The 21036-nt window shown below is 38.6% G+C and overlaps 1 protein-coding gene across 3 annotated transcripts in view; it reads left to right on the forward strand.

Moving 5' to 3' along the window:
- Positions 1-21036, forward strand: part of COL24A1 (collagen type XXIV alpha 1 chain) — a 149955-nt gene that overhangs the window by 8225 nt on the left and 120694 nt on the right. For all 3 annotated transcript variants that reach the window (XM_042785720.1, XM_042785724.1, XM_042785722.1), the window contains exons 3-5: positions 5281-6584; positions 14595-14648; positions 17955-18008. In XM_042785720.1, coding sequence (XP_042641654.1) covers positions 5281-6584; positions 14595-14648; positions 17955-18008 — 1412 coding nt within the window. The remainder of the gene's footprint in view (positions 1-5280; positions 6585-14594; positions 14649-17954; positions 18009-21036) is intronic.

The raw sequence follows: 21036 nt of genomic DNA on the forward strand, positions 1-21036 counted from the left end.
TGCTTTTCTAGTGAGACCTCAGGCAAGGACTGTGAAGGCTACAGGACTGAGGGACAGCAGCAACACAGGAGAATGGGTGCAGTCTGAGGCTTATTTGCCTTTCTGCTGAGAGTACCTCTGTGCACAGAGCCTTGCAGAAATAGGGTAGAGCCTTCAGTCTTGACACGCTAACATTTGCTTATTTTTTATTTTATCACCAACAAATGAAGGAGCTTTCCCACTTTTTTTTTTTTTTTTTTTTTTAAATATTACTCAACAGCATTTCTAGACCGCTATATAAGAAACCTTACTGATTCGAAACTCCCTTCTACCTCCCCATGCACAGATGCCATCCATGACTCCATTTTCTTTAAGTACTTGCTTGGGATCAAAATGGTGCATTGAACTTTGATGCAACTTTCTGTCTGTAGGTGAATTTGGTCCCTCATGGACTTTATTTGCACAGTGTATAAACAAGTTTGCAAAAAGCAGTTCAGCAAACAGCGGACTCCTCAAAAAAGGAGCAACTCAAGTATATCCTTCAGTCTCAGTACATAACCTGCAGCGCTAGCACTATTCCATTTGCAGTGCTTAGAGTTTGTCCAGGAACAAGTTTGCTTTCCCATCAGGAACGTGTTAATACTCAAGTTTGTTATTAAAACTTTCTTGGCAGTCTTTTTTTTTTTTTCAAAATACGAGTATTCTGTCGAATACGAAGATGCTACCTAGAGTAATTAAAATTCTTTCTCTCCTGAGCTGATGGGACAGCCTGTGCATGCTCTACCTGAGAAGCTATGCCTTGTTCATTTTGGTAGGCTGCTGTAAATTGTGTTCAGTGAAATATGTGTAAAGATACAACCTCAGCCTTCAGGAATAGTGCTTTGAGTGTGGCTCAAGGACGTACAGAATCAGTGTATCTGGTTGGCTTTCCCATGCCAGTCACTCAGCCTGGAGTTGGGGAGAGGATTGGTTGCAGCCAGGTATCTTTATTTACCCGACTGTGGATGCAGCATCACCTAGGAAATGGGCAACCTGATGAGTAATGATTCTCAGTTCTGGTGGAGCAGACTGATGAATGAGTTACCTATACTAGTAAAGGGAAGGTGGGTAATGTGTATACGAGGATTGCTGAAATGGAGAGAGCACCCCAAATATTCTACCTTCAGAATGGTCATGAGTATAGAGGAATGTGGAAAATGAACAGGAGAGAGTGAACAGAATACAGGTGTGGAACGATCAAATAACCAAATCTCCCTCATCCCTCCCCAGTTTCTTTTTGGGACTTTTTTTGTGCCACAGAAGGGTCAGAAGATTTTTTTACCAAAGCCCATGTTAGATTTTCCCTCCTCTCATGATGCAATAAGGTTGTGAATTTTTCATGTCCTCCTAGGAGGTGAAGTAAAGTACTTGGCACCAAAAACCTCAAAGAACTTTTCCTTCAGGAATATGAGCTGTTACAATTTGGGGGACTGATGGATTGAGTCAACAGTAAGTGGAGACATATGTTGTATAGACATGGGTAAACAAAGAAAACTGACTACTAATAGGTAAAGAAAATAGCGGTTGTCATGCTGGGAGGACGAGTTGAGAGGGTTGCCTGCTCCCAAAACCCTATGTACTGCCAAGAGCTTCTGAACGCCTTAAAATGTAATAAAAATACATGTTGGACCAGAAATGAAATGACTGGCCAAAAAAGTTTGGAACAGTGTTTTGGCTTGACAGTGGGTTAACAGGCAGCAAATCAGCAAGGAATAATCAGTCGATACTTAATCTTTTGCTGTCATTTTTCACACAGCACATATTTGTGTTTAGCTTTCTCAGGACCTGTCATTGCTTACAGAAATCTGTTTGCAGGATGTGGAGAACGTGTCTTATTTCTCATCATGCTCTCTGATGATTTTCCTTTTTTTTTTTTTTTTTTAACAACTTTTAAACAATGTGCTGTTTTCAAATCAGAACTGCCAAAATTTTGGCAAGTTTGCTTGCAGTTTGAGACTTAGTAGCAATACTCTTGAGTGTAATTTTTAAATTGACCGTTTTAAGCCAGTTTAAGCTTTTTGTTTTATACTTCAATTTATAATACTTTGGACAGATCACGTGCATTGTTATTTTTAAATACAAATATATAATTACAAATACTCTAGAACACAAGTTCTTGTCAAATATTTCAGGTTAGGATGTGATATTTAGGCACGACCTTAGGTTAGATTATTAGCTTTTCTCCTCTGTGCAGTCAGCTGGTCCAGCCAGTGCACAGAAGCGCTGAGGTGGTGTCTCCAGCCTTGGGGTATTATTTACATGTGTAAGACCTCTGCATTGTCCAGAGCTCAGGATCTGTGTTTCTTCCTAGTTTTCACAAGGGCAGTACAAGTAGAGCTTTCTCCTCTATAACTCTGCAGACCACGCAGGACCAGGGTCCTGAGAAAGTATGGTCGTTCATTAGCAGATGCATTGTGCTTCAAAGCTTTACTATAACATGATCTCTGTTATCAGTTTGACAGATAAAAATACAGCCATAGTAAATTAATTGCTCTGAGGCAAAACATCTTGAGAAATGGGCGTACATATGACTTTCGGCAAAGACATGCTTTCTCGTACTTCTGTCTGCGCTGGCTACCTGCCAGGATAATCTTGGCACATCCATGAATCTCAAACATGACTCGAAACACTACAAGGTGTGTAATTAACTTTCAAGATGTACAGTGCATTCAAGTTGATGGTTTCGGTTCCAATTTATAAACCACTCTCAAGGAAATTTTGGGTTGTTTTCATAGTTCACCACTGAAACTAAGCCAACATCTGTCTATTCTTAAAGTTTGCTATGAATACATTCAGTAAACAGAGAAAGGGAAGACTGGGAAAGGAGACCTTTCTTTCACTGAAAAGAGTGAACATCCATTTGTGTCAGTTGCTCTTTTTCTAAATATAGCAGCGAATCCTTAACTTTTTTTGGTTACTCTGAATTTTTGTTATGTTTATTTTTTATGTTTAATGGATTTATTTACTTAGTACAATGTGTGTAATAAAAGTATCCTCAGCTTAAATGCTATGGAAAGTGCCAGTCTCTTCCCAGTCTTATTTGATCAGTGCAACTGCTAGATGCTACTAGTCATTTTTAATATAGGCAGTTCACTGAAGCTTAGGTCCATCCAGTTGTTCCAAAAAAGATAATACTCTGTGCTTCTGTGCAGTGCTGTTTATGAAAACTATAATGTTCCATTTCCCCTGGTGCAGAAAATTGGAAAATTTAGGTTAGAGGGACCTTGCACTCATCTGGTCCTACCTCCTGCTGAGGTCAGGGTCAATGCTGAAGTTCAGGTTGTTGGGTCTTGTCCAGTTGGGCTTTGAAAATCTCCAACAATGGAGATTACACAATGTCTCTGGCTCCCTGGTCCAGCACTTAACCACTTCTGCAGTGAGAATGCTTTTTCCTTGTATGGATCTGGAATTTGTTGTGTTGCAGCTTGTGCCTGGTACTCCTCAGCTTTTCTCTGTTTTCCCTATATCCCCAATTCAGATAATGGACAACTATAATTAGATACTCCCAAACCTTCCCATCTCCAGTCCAAACAAATGTAGCTCCTTCAGCGTTTTGTTATGTCATGTGTTTTAGCCCCCAACCTTCTTGTCTTTCATTTTCATGATTGTGTTTTGTCTCAGTCTCCGCAGTATTTCTGTAGCACCTTTCACAAACACCCAGACAAGCAGTTTTACCAACCAGTGCTGTAAACACTGTCTTATTTTGTCACCCTATAGGAAGACTGCTGGGGACCTGCAGTTCAGCTCCTATCCAAGCCTTTGTAGTGTTTCTGTTTCAGCTGCATCATAAGGGATCTAACAGTGTCTTTATATTCATTCTGAAGGAAGAAGGTGTTTATGACCACCAACTCCCAACATGCTTAAATCTGATTTAGGCAATACCAAATAAATTCAATCATCTTTATCCATTGTTTTACTCTTTAGGAGGAAAGTGGCTTTGACTTCTTACCCGAAGTCACATATGATTTCCATTTATCAGGAAGCCAGATAATTGTGTTTCTACCCATTAGGTGAAGATATTTAGCAAGGTAAGAGATGGAGATACTGTAAGGTCCAGGCTAATAGAAGCTGGGCTAAAGCAGAAAGCCCACGTTATAAGACAACACTAGAAAAACCAACAGCGAAAACAACTGCCCATTCCACCATGTAGGAAGATTTCCTATTCAGACTTCTATAGGACATAAATCAGTAGGACAGCTGATTTCTGTCTCTTTAATGTCTATTCCTGCTGTGGAGTGCACTCTTAATTCAATATCTTGTCTGGGTAGCTGCAGCCTTGCATTCTCTGGGAGAACAGATGAGCCAGAAGATGGAAGCACTGCCCCTTGGGTCCTGACATTTCTCCCCTTTCCTTGTTCCTCACTGCTTCTGCTTCTGCAGAGTTCACCTCAGCCAAGGCCCCAGCAAGTGAATGTGTGGAGGGAGAACAAGCAGCGGCGTGCTCTGTTGCATCTCCCGTTGGAAAGATTTTTGTTTTCTTCTAGTCTGACTACCATTGGCACAGATACATACAATCAAGGGTGATCCCACTGGGAAAACAATTCCCTTTGAAGCCAGCCTTGTAATGGCACAGGGCCTTGCTTGGCAGGAGGAGAGCTCCGAGGTGGAAGCACAGCGATTCTTCCCAGGTATCAGTCGAATTGCCTCTGCAGCATGTAGTAGCTCCTTGGCAAGGCTTACTTTTGTATTTTGCTTTGAGCCAGGGACTATCTTTTGGTGCTCTACTGATGTGTTACTGTATTACAAATAGTTTGTCCCTTCTTAAAAACAAAGCAACCCTCCCCTCAAATGCCTTCATTTAAACTTTTTAGATAAAGATGAGCACAGTTTTACTGCAGAAGGCTTTTGCAGAAGAAAAAGTTGAAAAAAAAATCATCTGCTCAGAGTAGGCAGGATTAGCCAAATAAATAAGGAACTAACAAAGTATGTTCATTGACTACTGTGAAAAGGTTGAAGATAACAAATGGGGATTTTTCAGTTTCATGAATTGATTAACCTACAATGGGAATTACGTGAGCCTTTCTGTCTGTTTTGTTTTTTGATTTTTTTAAAGATGGAAATTTTGTTCTGGCTATAATTATTTCACTGATTTATGTGAAAGATTGGTGTGCCTTACACTAGGAATTTGTTGGCCTTGCTGTGTGCAGTATATATGCTCTGGGAAATACAGATTTGTTAAGATGTACATACATGTGTTTATATGGATCTGAATTTATGAGCTTTTAAACAAAATCAATAGTATGCCTTTATTTCTTTTTACAGCAATAGATGTTCTTCATCAACTAGGCCTTGTGAAAGATGTTCAGCCACCCTCAGAGACGACAGTGCCCTCAACATCATCTCTGTTACCTCAGGGTGTTCGTCTAACCGTATCAGGAGTTGTACTAACTAGTGATGCACATATTGAGTCCCCAATCAGTCAAGTCATACCATCAAGTGTAGGGCAGCAGTTCACCATACTGGTTGGGTTGTACTCTTACAGAGTAAATAACGCTTTCCTTTTCAGTATTAGGAACAAAAGCAGACTGCAGTTTGGTGTCCAGCTGCTACCAAGAAAGGTGGTGGTGTACACCGGAGGGAAGCAGTCTGTATACTTTGATTACAGTGTTCATAATGAACAATGGCATTCATTTGCCATTGATATTAAAGTCAAGACAGTCTCAATATTTGCTGAGTGTGGAAAGAAGTACTATAGCAGAGAAGTACTTTCTGAAGTGGAGACGTTTGATTTGGATGGTTTATTTACCCTGGGAAGGATGAACTCTCACTCCGTCAGCTTTGAAGGAGTTATATGTCAGCTAGATATTATTCCCTCTGCAGAAGCCTCTGCAAACTATTGTAAATATGTGAAACAGCAGTGTCGCCAGGCTGAAACGTATCGATCTCTGCTAGGAGCCCCACATGTGTCAGATGGGCTGGATATTTTTTCAATGATGATGATTGATGAGAAAAACCAGTCAGAAGGTGTATCAGCTTATGGAAGGAAAGAAGCATCAAACATTCCTGTTACCAGTGTTGCTCAGATTCACTTTCTACCAGAATCCTTTGAGTCAAGAAATGTCTCTGCATTGGAGTTTGCAGAGGCCAAACCTCTGTTGCTGGAAGCTTGGCCTGAAACAGAACTCCAGATGAACGTCAGTCTGCCTCTTCATCATCGGGAGACCAGCAAAAAAAGAAACATCACTAAAACCCCCACAGGATCACATCCAAATACTCTAGATAATACCACAGAAGATGCAGGCATGCAAAGTGAGCCTTCTCTGATCTCCCCTGTAAAACAGAGTAAAACTAAAAGCAAGGGAATGGACAAAACAAAGCAACATTTAGATGAACCAAGCAAAAAGCTGCAAATCTCCAACACAACCCTGCACAGTTTGCCTGCTGATCTCTTTCTGGATAATCAGCTCAGTCCAGGGCAGGAAGGTGCATTTGATGCTGATGAGACTTACCACATGGAAAACAGTTATGAAATTGGTATTGATAATTATGCTTATGACTATGAAGATCTTGACAAAATGTTTGAAATGGGAAGTGTCAGAGGTGCAAAGGGGGAAACTGGACCTCCTGTAAGTTATCTTTACTACTCTTTTTACTATAATGCAGCAGCATACATTTAACAGAGGCTTTGAAAGAAACCTCACAAAGCATGCCAAAGCTGTGACTGCAACTTTTCCTGACTGTACTGTAAAAATGTTTGTCTGCCTTAAGTATCTCTCTTTCCCGCATGTAATTTTGCTGTAAGTGTTGTATATTTTCATTTACTGGCAGAATACAAAGACATTCAAGACATTCACATTCTGGTGAAGTGGTAGGCAACCCAGACTTTTTTAAAATTTGAAATGCAGCTAGATGTTTGTAACTACTAATTATGGAGACTGCTCACTTAATAAAATTACAGGATAAATTCATACAGTATGCAAATGTAGACATGGATCCATGAAAAGAGCAATCAGGCTCTTTGGAAGACTGACGTAGTTTTCTGATTTGAACAATGCTATCAAAATTCATAGTTGTAGAACGAGACCAGTTGCAGAATCTATTAATAACAGAAGGTTATGGGGTCATGCAAACCTGCATGTAAAAGGATTTTTAGAACAGTTTTACAAGATTTTGTGGCATTTTTTCAGTTCACAGGGTAAGTGACCCCTGAAACAATTGCAAATGCACAGTAGCGCTTTCAATAAAAACCCGTTTGTTCTTTCTTATTGTGTGCACGAGGCTCAAACTTTTTAATAAATAAAAATGGGAGCAATATATATGAAGCTATCAGACAGGAACAGCAGTTTCTGCTTAGCCTGGGAAATATGATAGTGCTTGTTTGAGTTTTTGGTTAAAATTTTTAAACTGAAGTGTGGAGTAGATAATTCCACTTGCTCTTCTTGTGTATGTGTATGCATGCATTTGTCTGGTTATTGCTGGAAAGTAACTTGATATGTCTTAAGCAGCTCCTAATATATATTTGAATGTGCCCATAAATTTATGGGATATATGCTTTCAGCACTGAAATATCTTAAGATAGTCAGCAACTGAAAGTCTATTTAAAAGTTCAGTTTTTACTCTAAACAGGATCCAGTTGCAAAGGGATTGTTGCACGTTTGAAAAATGTGTTAACAAGTAATTCACGTTAGTCAGGGGTGCTCTTGCTTAATCTTTTTTGAATGTGAAATCAGTCTTTTTTTCTTTTGGCCCTTACAATGGTACTTATGGAAACATATCGCTAAGTATGTAGCTGCCATCAACACAAGGTTAATTTCCATTTTTGGAGTTTAGGATGTTTAGTAACTGCTAATGGAAGCTTTTAATTTTAGCACATAGCTTGACCATTGTGATTTCAGTCAGTTCCAGTCAAGAAGGTTAAATCCATTCTTTTTTACATAGCACAGAAGTGGCTACTGATAATGCTGTTGGTTGTTTGCATTACTAAGTAACTCCAAGCAAATGCTCTGGGTTTTTTTCTAGACAGAGATGCTATACATACAGTGTCAAAGTTGATAGCTAATTTTGAGAGTTTAAAGATGTCTATGTTAGCATTTTCTGTGCCTGTCCTACAGGCTGGGAATACAGAAGTTTGTCTTGTCTAGGAAGGCAGTTAGAGCAGACCATGCGTTTCGTATAGCTCGTAGCAACAGCTATGGTGCATTTGTGCTGAAGTGTTTTGCTGGGTCAGTGTTTAAATAACATACCCAAGGTATTAGAGATCTGTAGTAGAGCTGGGAAGTTGATCTAGACCTTTGTGGGCACTAGTTTGGCTGAAGGGGCCAGCAGCACCCACTGGAACGGAGGCAAAGCTCAAGCGTTTTGCTGCCATGGAGATTGATGCCAAGGGGAGAAGATGTTTCTGCGTGACCTTGTCCACACAAGCTCTTGTAAAGAATTGTGCTCCATGGAGGTTGTGTGGCACAGTACCTGCTGCTGTTGGCCTCGGACTTGAAGAGGTGATCTTGGTTTGCTTTCTCAATCTAGTACACCTGTGTAGAGAAGGCCAGTGATAATCCAGCTTTTATATGTGTGACTCTAACACTTTAATACAGAAGTACCCACAGAGTCTTATCAATGGGGAGCCTAAAAAAAGCAACACTGAGAAACTTGCAGACTTCCCTTGCAGCAAAAAATCCTGATGAGGCATGAAACCTTCCCTTCTTTTTTTTTTTTTTTTTTTCCTTCTTTCATTACATTGTGGTTGCTTTGAATCTTCTTTCAAGATTTCAATGCAGAAATAATGTTCATTCTATTGGAGTTGACAGTCAAGAACTAGCTTTTATGGTTCCTAAACTCCTCAGCTTCATTTCAGCTTTTAATCATCTACCAAAACTGATTCTTGCCTTGTATAATTAGGCCTCTTGTATTCCATGATCCTACAGCTATGGAATTTACCCTCTGCTGCAAAGCCTGGCTCCAGAAATCAGACTTTCATTTATGGATAGCATATGGAAAAGGGCACCTATTTCTTCAAAATTGTTAAGACCCCAATTAAAATTCTAGCTGTTATAATGACCAAAATCCCCTACAAAAATATAAACTAAGTTTAAAGTGGAACAGTGTGGTGTCCTGAACCACTGGTTTAGAGGGAAATATACTCCATTAATCTAATGAGCCACTCCTTTTTGTGTTGCAGAGGGTGTTGGCACTATATAAAGATTCAAAAAACAAATAAATCTGGTGTGTATTTTTAACTGTTCAACTTTCAAACTGATATTCTTAATTGAATAGTCCTAAAGCAGTTTGCAGTAACATGATACAGAGTCCCCCGCTGGCAGAAGGAGGGGTTGATGTGACCTGATTGCTGATTTAGATTACTTGCTGGTAGGTAATTGCATCTGTAGGCCTATCTGCACAGGATTTGGTTTCCTCTGAGAAATTAGCTTGGAATTAGTTTCCTCTATTGGAAAAGCTTTCTGGATTGTGAAGACCAAAAGGTGGTGTTCCTTAGGCTATCTAGTTGGTAAGGAAAAGCAGTCTGGAGATACTGCCAGGAGGAATTGGAAATGCAAGTTGTGCATTAGGCAGAATTGAGTCCTGGATGAAATGCTCTTATTCCAACGAAGAGATCTTAGAGTGAGAGCCCTAGAGAGGGCAGTTCAGAGATCCTGAATGTGGTGCTAAATAAACAGCAGTAAGGGTAGCATCAGCTACCCTTTCACTCTTAGCTTATTTAACTTATTTTACTCTTAGCTGCTCTTTCATATGATAGCTTATTTCACTCCTAGCTCATTTCTTAGCTTAAGCAAGCAATTTTGTTCAACTATCCCTGGCCACAGGAGATATATCAGGCAGTCGGTCACTTACCTGCAGAGCTAAAATGCATGAAACCCTCACATTTCCCTGGCCAGTCTGAGAAATTTATCTCAGTATCTGCTGATTCAGAAAAAAACGTTTTTTTTTTTTTTCTGTTCAAAATTCAGATAAAAAGATTCTTGCTGTTTTATTTTTAGTAGCAAAAAGATAATGCTAGTCTTAAATATTTAACATTTCATTTAATTCCCCTGAAACTGATGCAGTTTCCCTATCTTCTGCACAACAATATTGAAAAGCTTTAATCCATAACCCAAAGTCATACATATATTTCTCTGAATATATTGCTTTGGCTGTTGTAGGAATTCTTGACAGAGAAAGGGAAAGACTACCACAGCAGTAAAGAAAGGAGATTAATTGTACACAAGTGACTGCCTGCTCTAGGGTATTTGGAAAGAGAAGCATACATTTATGTTATCATTCTAGTGAAATGCAAATGAAACAAGAAGAAAAAATAGGTGGACATTCATGTTTGGTAGGATCCTTGTTGCTCAATAATTAAATGAATATCTGTATGAACTAATATGCTTTAAAAAGGTAGAAAAAGCATGCTAGGAGTAGGTAGAAGAATTCTGAGTGACAGAATCAGAATTCCAGATGATCTAAAACTGATGGGATGAAACTTAGTGCAATAGTACAGAAATAAAAGTATAAACAGAGAATGGAGGAATGAATGGTTAAGCAGTCAGATGAGGGTGATAGAGTGATGTTATAGTGCACTAGAAAATAAAGCTATATTACCACTGTGATGCTTGATATATTACCAGGAGTGGTGAGTATCAGAGGCTATTTTCTATTAATTTTGGGTATGCTGAGGCTGCAGTTTGGAGAAGTGTCTTCAGTTTTGGATGATGAGCTCTAAAAAGGATGTAGATGGACTGGAAGGATTGCAGAAGGTTGCAGTAACAGTGGTGCAGTTATAGAAAATATTAGAACAAAATTGGTTTTGGTAATGAAAGTAAGGGAGAAATGTTACAGTTCTGCAAAGGGTAAGTTAATGAAAATATAGCTAATCAGAGGGATACCCGCACAATAGAACAAGTGATACTAGCAATGTTAGAAGTGGAATTTCCTTTCATAGAGAGCTTTTTAGAAGAGGTTTGGAGCCTGGTGTTGCTGTTCTCTGCTGTATTTCAGGTATGTTGGTGATGATGTGGAGAAAAGTTCATGGTTTTTGCTGGAGGACTGCATGCCTTAGGTATTTGATGGATCAAGCACTAAACTCATAGTTACTTTAGTTTTTTAAGAAAGTGTTTGAAGTGGGCTGAGGTTGAATAGTTGGGATGTAGTCAAATGCCTTTTAAAGAGAAACTTCACAGTTTTTTTGCAAAAGAAACTTAAGTGTACATGATTTAGGTATTCAGTGTCAACAGGATCAGCATATGCCTGTGCAGAAGTTTTAACTACTTCATGGAGAATTTACTGCTGTGCATCTGAAATCCTGGGGACTTGTTATATGTAAATCAAATGCTTCCTATTACCTCTGGTGTAGGGCAAGTTTAAAACACGTGCATCCATAGAAGGGCTTCAGCATCCTAGAAAATGTCTTTGAAAGTTCACCATTGCATTCATCCCATGGTCATCATCTGAGAGGTAGTGAAAATTTCTGTAAGAGTAGCATCTACTTTTTTTATTTCAGGATTAAGCCATAATTATTTGGAACTTGAGCTTCTCCCCTCAATAGCTAAATGATTTTTTTACGATTCCTAAGAACAATAACTTGTAGTAGCTTTCTTAAGGTACATATGATCTGTTTTCAGCAAACTGATCTTATTAAATAAATGAATTTTAAATTTGCATCAGTAATATTTACACAAAATCACTGTTTTGTTGGTGGTGCATGTCAAGTGCAAAAAACCCACACATTAATGTCCTTATTTGCTTCAGGTTTTTTAGTTACTATTTCCACTAGTGGGACGGAAAGCTATTCAAACTAATTCCTTGGTTTGAGAGATTGGCTCACTCCCAGTTGTTGCCTTCTGTGGCTTACATGGATGCTTAAGAGGCATAAATAGCTTCCTAGATGGTATGAAAACAGTCATGCTGATTTGAAGTTGTAGTTGCTTTCACAAGTTGAAGAAGTATATCTGGTGGAATAACTTCTTACAACTAGTCAGAAGAGCATTTCCAGGAAGGCTTACATGTGTTGTTCTACATTTGCTGTCAGCTTGGTTTGCAGGGAAGTTTGATCTGGAGATTAAGGAGTAACATACTTTGGTTAAGGAGAGTCCTTGTTAATACTTTAATCAAACACCTGGATCGCTGGTGCTAATCACTTATTACTAACTGGAGACTTCATCTACAATGGTTGACTTTGTTTGAGAAAGCCTTGAGAAAACACTATTAATCTCTAGCTTCATAGTTCAAGATATATTTTACTGCTTCTTTTAGGGGGTTCTGAGGGCTTGTTTGTGATTAGATTTTCTTCTTTTTGTGTTTTTTAGGTGAAGAGAGATAATTATTAATTAGCATAATCAAAGTGAGGGGGTTTTTCAGTTTGTTTGGTTTTTTTTTTTTTTTTGCAAAGTAAGCAGGTACTAATTAAAAAAAAAAATCACATAGGAAAAAATTTTCTCACTTTCCTAATTCAATAAATCAGCAGCAGAGATCAGGGATCTTAATAGAAATATTAATGAGTATTTATTGGGAAAATGGTGAGGTTTGGCTATTAACGTCTTTTTAAGGAAATGTAGAAAGGATCTGAAATGGGGATATAGAACTTTGTACCACAGATTGCAAAAGAATGCACACTACTTGCAGCTATTTTACTTATTAAAATATATAATGCTTCCCTTTGTAGTCCCAGGATAATTTTCTAAGCAAAATGCATCTCTTAACTTACAATTTGAGGGGAGATATTAGAAAGCATACTATTTCAGCAGTGGCAGGGTGGGAGCAATCTGTGTGCTGTTTCCGGTACATTTTTGGACCTGGACAAGAATGACAGGTCAAGAGCTTTCCATGTGTCTGGTACTTTTTTTTTTTTAATCAAGCACAGGATCTTTTTAATTTAGAAAGGTATGAGGATTCTAGTTAGCATTTATGCAATCAGGGTGAATAGCAAACCTCCTATGCTAAACATATGACATGTTATGGTTTGACCCAAAGCCCAGGACTGTTACACAGATTTATGTCTTATAAATTACACAGAAAGGGAAGTTCAGAGTATGGGATTTAACATGACTCAATGCAATATGTATGGACATACAGATATGCCCAACTATAAACAGGCAGTTGCACTACAATTAGGTAATTATTAATTATTACTGTTTATTAGACAATTAGATGATGATGATTATTATTAATTGGAGGGGAAATTTTTTTTTTTTCCATTCTCAGAACAAATGTTTTTCCCAGAATTATCCAAAATGGTCTGTATTTTGGCCAGATTAATGTAATTGGCTTGACAATGCCTAAAGTCTGTAATCAGCACAATCTTCTCTGTTAGTGACATTATCTTTCCAAGGAAAAAAAAATATCACTTCCACATACCTTTAGGTTTTTAAAAACGCAGCTTTTGAACCAATAAAATGATTTGCTGGTTGCTAATAAAACCCCAAAGGATATTTGGGGTTTTTTCCCCTTCTCTCCTTTTTTTTTTTTTTTTTTTTTTTTTTTTTTTCCCTTTCTTGCAAAGCCTGCAAAGTGGCTGCTTCAGCCACCATAGTTGCCCTTCTGATTTCCCTGGTATCCCTGCCAGCTTTCAGCAGTGTTGTTTGGTGATGGGCAGGTATGATAGCAGTGTTTTGCCTAGTGCGTCAGCTGAGAGGCTGTAGTATATACAGACCACAGGAGTGCGAGGAAGTCTGGGTGAAAGAGCAAGTTAAATCCCCTTCTGCTATCATAGACTGACCTCCTTCATGGGGTCTGACTTTCTTGAGGCCCATCTTCCTTTGTGGTGAGAGTACCTGATTTCCATTAAAGCTCAGACTTCCCGTGTTGGCGTTTGGATGGGAGCTGAATTCATCTTTAAGAATAGCCCATGCCTTCTTAGGGCTCAGGTGATAGATGAAATCTAATATAATACAAATTAGTGCAGATTTTAGTCTAGAGCTGTCATTTGTATTTGAGTACACTGAAGTAGATTCTGGTGTTTTGAATGTGAACAGCAATCACATACAGAAAAGGAAAAGTTTCTACAGTCAAAACAACTAGATATACAGAAGGTGTGCATTGTTTAATATTCTTATAGTGACTAATTTATTTGCAAAAGATACATCTGGTGATATACTATTATTTTTAAAAGTTTGAATTTTCTTTAGAGAGAATTATACTATATACAAGGGCAAACATGCTACCAGTTATTCTTATCAGAAACTTTTAATAAGAAACTGGAGAATTATTTGTCCACATTTACTTTCTTCTATTTCATGTCTGTCTTTTCTGTGAGGTGGTATCTCATTTTTTCAGTTACTCCTGACTTTTCTAAAATGTGTTTGGCATAAGCATGCTTATTAAAAAGGCTTAATTATTCTTTGTTTTGAAATACATTGCCCTTGCTTGTTTCTAATCCTTGAAGTGATCTCTTCTTTTAATACAAATACACTTCAGTAAAAGTTACTATCTAGATTGTTAGCTGCAATTCCTCTGACATAAGGTACTTTCTAAACAGAAATCTGATTTAGAGTCAGATTAAAAACATATATGACTGTAGTTTGGAAATTGATTTTCAAGTTGAGAAGGTCTGCAAGAGCAGAAAGTAATCAGAACTGGTCTGATTCAACTTGTGATACTGTCCTTGTATTGGGTTTTGGCCTCAATTGTTTTGATTTTTCTATCACCAGGGTCCTCCAGGCCCTCCAGGTTTACCTGGTCCATCAGGAAAGAGAGGTCCTCGGGTGAGTAAAACAGCTGTGTTGTTCTGTAGCTCTAGGCAGCTCACCGATAATCAAACTGGAGTCTGCATAATTTTGTTTTTCTCAACGTTATTTATATGCTTGGTGATTATGAAAGAGTATGATTCTTCACATTTGGCAGATAGGTTAAAGTAAGGCAAAGCAACCTTTTTTTTTTTTATTCTGTTGTGGGCATCCAGCATAGTTAATTCCATGTATGGGTGCGTACACAGAGCACTGTTACATTTGTACCTAGCTTTTGCTGCTTGTAATATTAACTTTTAGTTTTTCCATGCTGCTCCCATCTGTTGCAATCTAAGGTCATGTTCATTTGTTTTTGGAATGAGGGGGAGTGAGCAATGCATGCCATGGCCACAGAGGATCAGGAGGTGGATGCAAAATTAACCACTGCAAGACAGAGGGGGAAAAAGCCACTCCCAAAAATCTGTTCTAGTTTCTTGGGTTAGAGCAACTTGATAAAAGGGGTGGTAGATATCTGGTTAATTTGCCTAAGAAATGAGTTACCCTATCAAACATTGATTTATTTAGTGTGACTGGGCACACCCCAACATGAGCAGGGACAGCAGCCTTGCCCTGTGCCAGTAGCAGAGCACAGGCTTTGCTGCAGTGAGCAGAAGCCTGCACCCCAGTTGCACAGAGCATGGGAGAAGCCTGTGACACTGCAAGGACAAGATAATGAGGCAAAAGAGGGGAAATCTGTGTTTGCACGATTGTGTACAAAAAAATGCTTGAGGCGTCCCTGAGGTCATGATTGATTTGGGGGACTTTAGGGGAAGGGCAGCTAGAGAGAACAGGTGAGGATTTGTTGTGCCGATTATTTTGGGCCATGGAATTTGGATGTAAGTGGTTATGGCTGGAGTGTACTCATCTAGGCAAATTGCAAGTGGGAGGTAAGGGAGCCGTTTATATGAAGGCTCAGCAGATGTGTGGGAGGAGTTTTGACTCAGCCTTCAAGGAACATTTAAACAAGCTGCTGCTCAATAGTGTGTTGAACATCCTGTGCTTTGCTGGCTTGCAAAACTTGGTCTGACTGGATAGGAAAGTGCGCTGGTCAAAGGGGCTGAAAACCAAACTGGTGCTCTAGAGCAGTTGGAGGTAAAGGAGTGGATGAGGCACATTGAAAAGTATAAAATGAAAAGCATTCCTTCAAATCCATATATTCCTGACTTCTTGGTTCCTTTTTTCAAATTATCATTCTACATAAGAGCTGACAATTCTTACAACTCAGCTTTTTATGTTGCATAGTGCCCCTGTTGAGGATATGTCTGGCATCAGAGGCAGGATTCTATGTACCCAAGTAGATCCTCAAATCTGGGAAGTTGTCTTTGGTTTAGAGGAGGCTGCACATATGTTTAAAGTTGGATGTGGCTTTTTTTTTCCTGAAGGTCTTTTTTTACAGGTATAGAGTACTGAAGAGCACAGTGCTCTACCGTGTGAGTTTTCTGCGTTAATTACTGAGTAGGACATGCTTTCCAATCTGAAGAGACAGTTTACAGTAGGATGCCCGTAAAAGAATGGAAATGGCTGAGATGAATATTTACTAGTAGTTCTGAGTTTAAAATACATATTTATATGAGCCAGGAAAGTCTATAAAACTATTTGATCAAAGAAATAAATGTTTTAAAAATATTAGTGCTCTGTGTAGTTTGTACAACACTGATACATACATTCAAGCAAGTACAGCTAGTGAAGGTATATGATACGATAGAAGAGCTTTTTGAGCCAAAAAGCACATAAAACCTTATTGATGCAAAGTTCATGTCCACATCTACCAGTCTGCCCTATGAATTCTGTCTTTCACATGAGCTGCCATTTATGATCCTGAAAATTTGACTCAAGGTGTCGAAGGGAAGCAGCAGAGTGCAGAGCCACATTGCCTGGGCCGCCTTCAGGGTCTGTTGGGTGTGTCTCCAGACCTGATCCTGACTGAGATTCGCATGTGTTCGACACTTTGAGCATGGTATCAGTGCCTGATTAATGGTTAGAGATTTGCAGTAAAAAGTGATTTTGATCTCTGTAATTCTTTGGTAGAAAAGGCCACATCTGACACTTAAGGTTTTCTAAGTGTCTTGGCTTGATTAGAGTTTCTCAATAGTGAAACTTCAGCAGTTTCAGAACTAGTCAATGATGAGATGAAATTCCCCTGATGCCTCTCTTTTCACAAGGATACTTTTGCATGTATGTGTTGCAGTACTATGTCTCAAGGTAGTAACATTGCAAGGAGCAAAAGCTAGGAGCCACTTCAACACTGCAGCTATATTGTCACTTTCTAGTTGTTTCCTTTCTCCTAAATCCCTGAGGGTACTTCCAGAATGCTCATGTGCAAATTAATCTCTCAAACAGCACATGAGATTAGTGCTTCTGTGGAGTTACGTCAACACTCCTTAGTGAGAGGGAGCATTGAGCAGATAGAGCTTTCAGTGTTCCTGCAAGGTATAATTGGTAAATTCAGTCTCATGCACAAGCACTGAGTTTATCTGTTGTTAGACCGCTGAATATATGAGAAAACTGAAAATGATTATTATTATTATTGGTATTTGGATTAATTGTTTGGGTGGAATTTTAGCCTTAGTGAATTCAACAAAAGCTTTGTTGCCGATTTACCAGGGATAGGTTTTCACCAGTTTGATCCTTCAGTGTTTGAAAAATTAATAGCTGCTGACAGCCATTGCAACAAATGTTTTCCCTAATGTGCAGTTTGTCAAGGAGTGAGGATTGCTGCGTGTATTGCAGGAACAGACACTTACCATGGAAGACGTAGATAGCCTGTTCTGTTCCTGGAATGGTTTAAATCCAGCTCTTTAATAACAAGTCCATTTTCTACATTGGCTGTGGGAGAATCAGGTTGGTGAAGGATTTTTGTCTGTGATTTGTTTAGAGAAGGTGGAACACATTGCTTTGAGTCACTGAGAACTGGTCCACTTCCTTCTCTTTGCAGTGTGTAGCTGGGTACCTCAGAATGTGATTTTTCTGATTTTTATCTCATGCCTCCAAGTTGTGTAGCTGGAGAGCAACATTGAAGTGACTGTGTGCCAAATACCTGTTAAGATTACTTGGTAAGACAATACAACCTGAGATTTTTAAAAGAAATGGAAGTATTCAAGTTCACTTTTAAATTTTTTAGGAAGATGTACATGTTTTATTTCTTGAGAATCCTTTGAAACTCTCAACCAGTACTTCTAAAAACAACAATGATGCAGTAAAATGATTCTCTGCAAACTGTTCATACTTGTTCAGTGGAGTACTGAATAATCCCACTCTTGTTTTGTTTTGTTTTGTTTTTTATAGGGTATTCCAGGGCCACATGGTAATCCAGGTTTGCCAGGATTGCCAGGTCCAAAGGTGAGTTAATTTATCCATGTTGTCATGCAAATACCTGAACTTCTTAATGACCTTTTGGAAGCCCCAGAACTGTTTCCTATAATGGAAGCAATCTGCCTTCTTTCATTTACAGATGGAGACTGTTACTATAAACATATTTTAATCATATTTTAATTAAATATAATTAAACAAATTGAACTTAAAATCAAAACAAAATATCAATTTATTCAGTGGAAAAAATCCAACTTGTGTGTGCAGAATGATGACTTGGAAACTGTTATCCATGCAAGTATTTCCCAAAAGAGTTCCTGTAAATCAGCTGGCTGCTTTGATAAACTGGAATTTAGGTGAGAATAGTCATTGAATGGCTTAAACATTTTGCCTTGCCTTTTTTTTTTGTTTTAAAGGAAGAAAAATATAGACCATCATTCCTATAAATTCTTTTTTTTTTTTTTTTTTTTTTTTGGTCAGTGCCTAACCTTTGCTATTTAAGTATTCGAGTATTTCAGAAATTATCACTTGATTAATAGTCTAGAATAATTTTCTGAAGATTTATGGATTTGATATTTAGAACCAAAGACAAAATACTAGACTGGAAGCTCAAATAAAACCATTCAAACTTGTGTAACATAGGCTCGTTAAATAGCTTTGACAGATTTGTGCAGTTGCAGAATACCTTCAACTCATATTTAGTTTGAACAATTTGATAGATAGGTTAGGAAAAAACCAGCAACAACCATGACTTGTTTTAGTATGTTTCCTAATGTCAGGAATCTGACCTGTCATGACAGGTGTTAAAAACTGCTTGAGGACACAAAAAGAAATTTAACAAAGCTTTCAGTGTCAAACACTGTAGAACCAAATGACTATTTTTTGTGTGCGCTTTTGTTATTATCTAGTTCTATAGGAACAGTTAAACTTAGAGATTCATAATTAATATTTACCATATTTATGCTGGCTGTATAATAGAAAACATTGCTAGGAAAGTAATTGTAACCAGTTGCTCCTAGGATTTGTTTTATGATGTACGTTCCCCCTCCATTGGATCATAATTTTGATTAGCTGTCTCCATGATCTTCAGAATAGAAGGAATTGTATGTGTGTACATATGCCTATATGTATTTATTAGGTGCTTAGCGATCTCTTTAATTTCTACTAGACTATAAATTATCCTTTCAATACAAGTATCTTCTGAAACACTTTCCTTTAAATAAAAATTAGCCAGGTGCTCACCAAGTTTTGACTGTGAAGATCCAGTTGACCCACACTATGTAAGCTGAAACAACACACACTTTTGTTTGATCTTAAAACATTTGCAGATGAGTTGCAACAATTTTCTGGCAGTAAATTAATGCAGAACTTTATTCTGCCTTTGAGATGCATGCGTTTTTCCCTCCTGTGCTGAAGCATCCTTTATGCACTTGCTTTTGAAGCATGGAACAGCATTAGCTAATATCCCTACAGTATGGTATCCACCCCTGAGCATGTGCTAGCAGTTCCAAGCAATAGCTGATGTCCTTGGCATTTAATTCCTGATAAACAGTTGATGGGTGTTTTTAAAGTAATTTAGAAGTATTCGTGAAGTTTGGCTGTATTCCTGGCTCTCTGAAAAATGGATTAGTTAAGAAAATCTAGTTTGTGGATTCTGGCACTGTTCTAACTATGCTGTAATGTTACATAGATTAAATAATGAAGTACTTTATTTTATCCTCACATCTTGACCTGTGGTGACATGGTGTTAATCCACAACTGAAGGCCATGCATAACAATGGCTGTTTATTTTTTAGATTAAAAATAATGAGGAATTAATTGTGTTTATAAGAGAAGAGAAAGGTGATGGGTAAGTTAACAGAAGGCCTATGTTTTAACTAGCTGAGAGCTGATCACAATTTTATTACAACTCTTAGTTTAACATGCCTGCTTTGGAAAACAGAAGCAGAATCGCATTGGAGTTGTTCAAGGAATATAACTATTTACCTTCCAAAATGTAAATCAGCTGGAAAATATTCTGATAACTCTTGCCATGCTGAAGAACTGTGTTCTCTGTCACCTGACACATCAATTTAACACAACAGATTCGTTTTGCTGTATTTCCCATCTGTATATAGTATTCAATGAGCTTAGTTTCTTGAATATTAATTGCAGAGGGAAGGGTAACCCCTGATATGCAGTACCATATGCAAGAGGAGGATCTGGCCCTGTAGCATTCCAAGTGGAAGCCCTACATGGCTGACCATCAGGAAGCCTCAGGCTGCTTGTCTGTATGTCCCTCTGAGCATTCAGTGTTGCTCCTGAGAGTAGGATTGTGCTGACAGTGTCTAAACAGAAGTTTTTTCCAACTTTTGCTCTCTTTCAATGAAGAGCATGTATCATCTTTAGTCTAATGCTGCTGTGGGATAACTTTAATAGGAACATTTCCTTGACTACATAAAACATATTTTTGAGCGAAAAGAGTAGATCTTGATGCTTATGAGTAGCACCCAGTGTTACTCTACAGCTTTGAAATCAAGAGCACTGGTGTAGCCTGTGCCATTTATATGAACAGATCAATGAAATGTTACAGTATGTTTTGCCTGCGGTTTTTAGTATGAATTAGGGTTTCCCCATTTCCTCATCAGTTACTGCGTTTTTAGTTATTAGTGCACGAATGTGGTTTCAGCCTATGGCTCAGAGAACTCCCCGGGTCACTGCTGAGTTGGTGTGAAGCAGTGCACCCAGGGGTGTCTCAGGAGGTGCCATTTGCCAGTGACTCCTGTTGTAAAGGCAGTGAATTTGACTGAGGGGTGCGGGTTTGTGGTGGTGGAGCTGCCTGTAGCTGATGCTCCGTGGGGCTCCCCGCCAGGCCCAGCTGGTCCTGACCAGCCCCAGCTGCTGGCCCATGGTGGTCTGCAGGGCCTGGCACTTTGTGTGGCAGCGGGTACTTGAACTAGGAGGTAAGTGTGGCAATGTCCTTCCCCTCTCTGCAGCCTAGTCTTGAATGTGGACAGTAATTCCTGTCTCATCTGCTAGGAGGTAATTTGTAATTGGACAGAGGCCTTTGCTGCATGTT

The sequence above is a fragment of the Tyto alba genome, unplaced genomic scaffold (assembly GCF_018691265.1).
Source record: "Tyto alba isolate M040663 unplaced genomic scaffold, T.alba_DEE_v4.0 Super-Scaffold_1000006, whole genome shotgun sequence".
Taxonomy (NCBI): domain Eukaryota; kingdom Metazoa; phylum Chordata; class Aves; order Strigiformes; family Tytonidae; genus Tyto; species Tyto alba.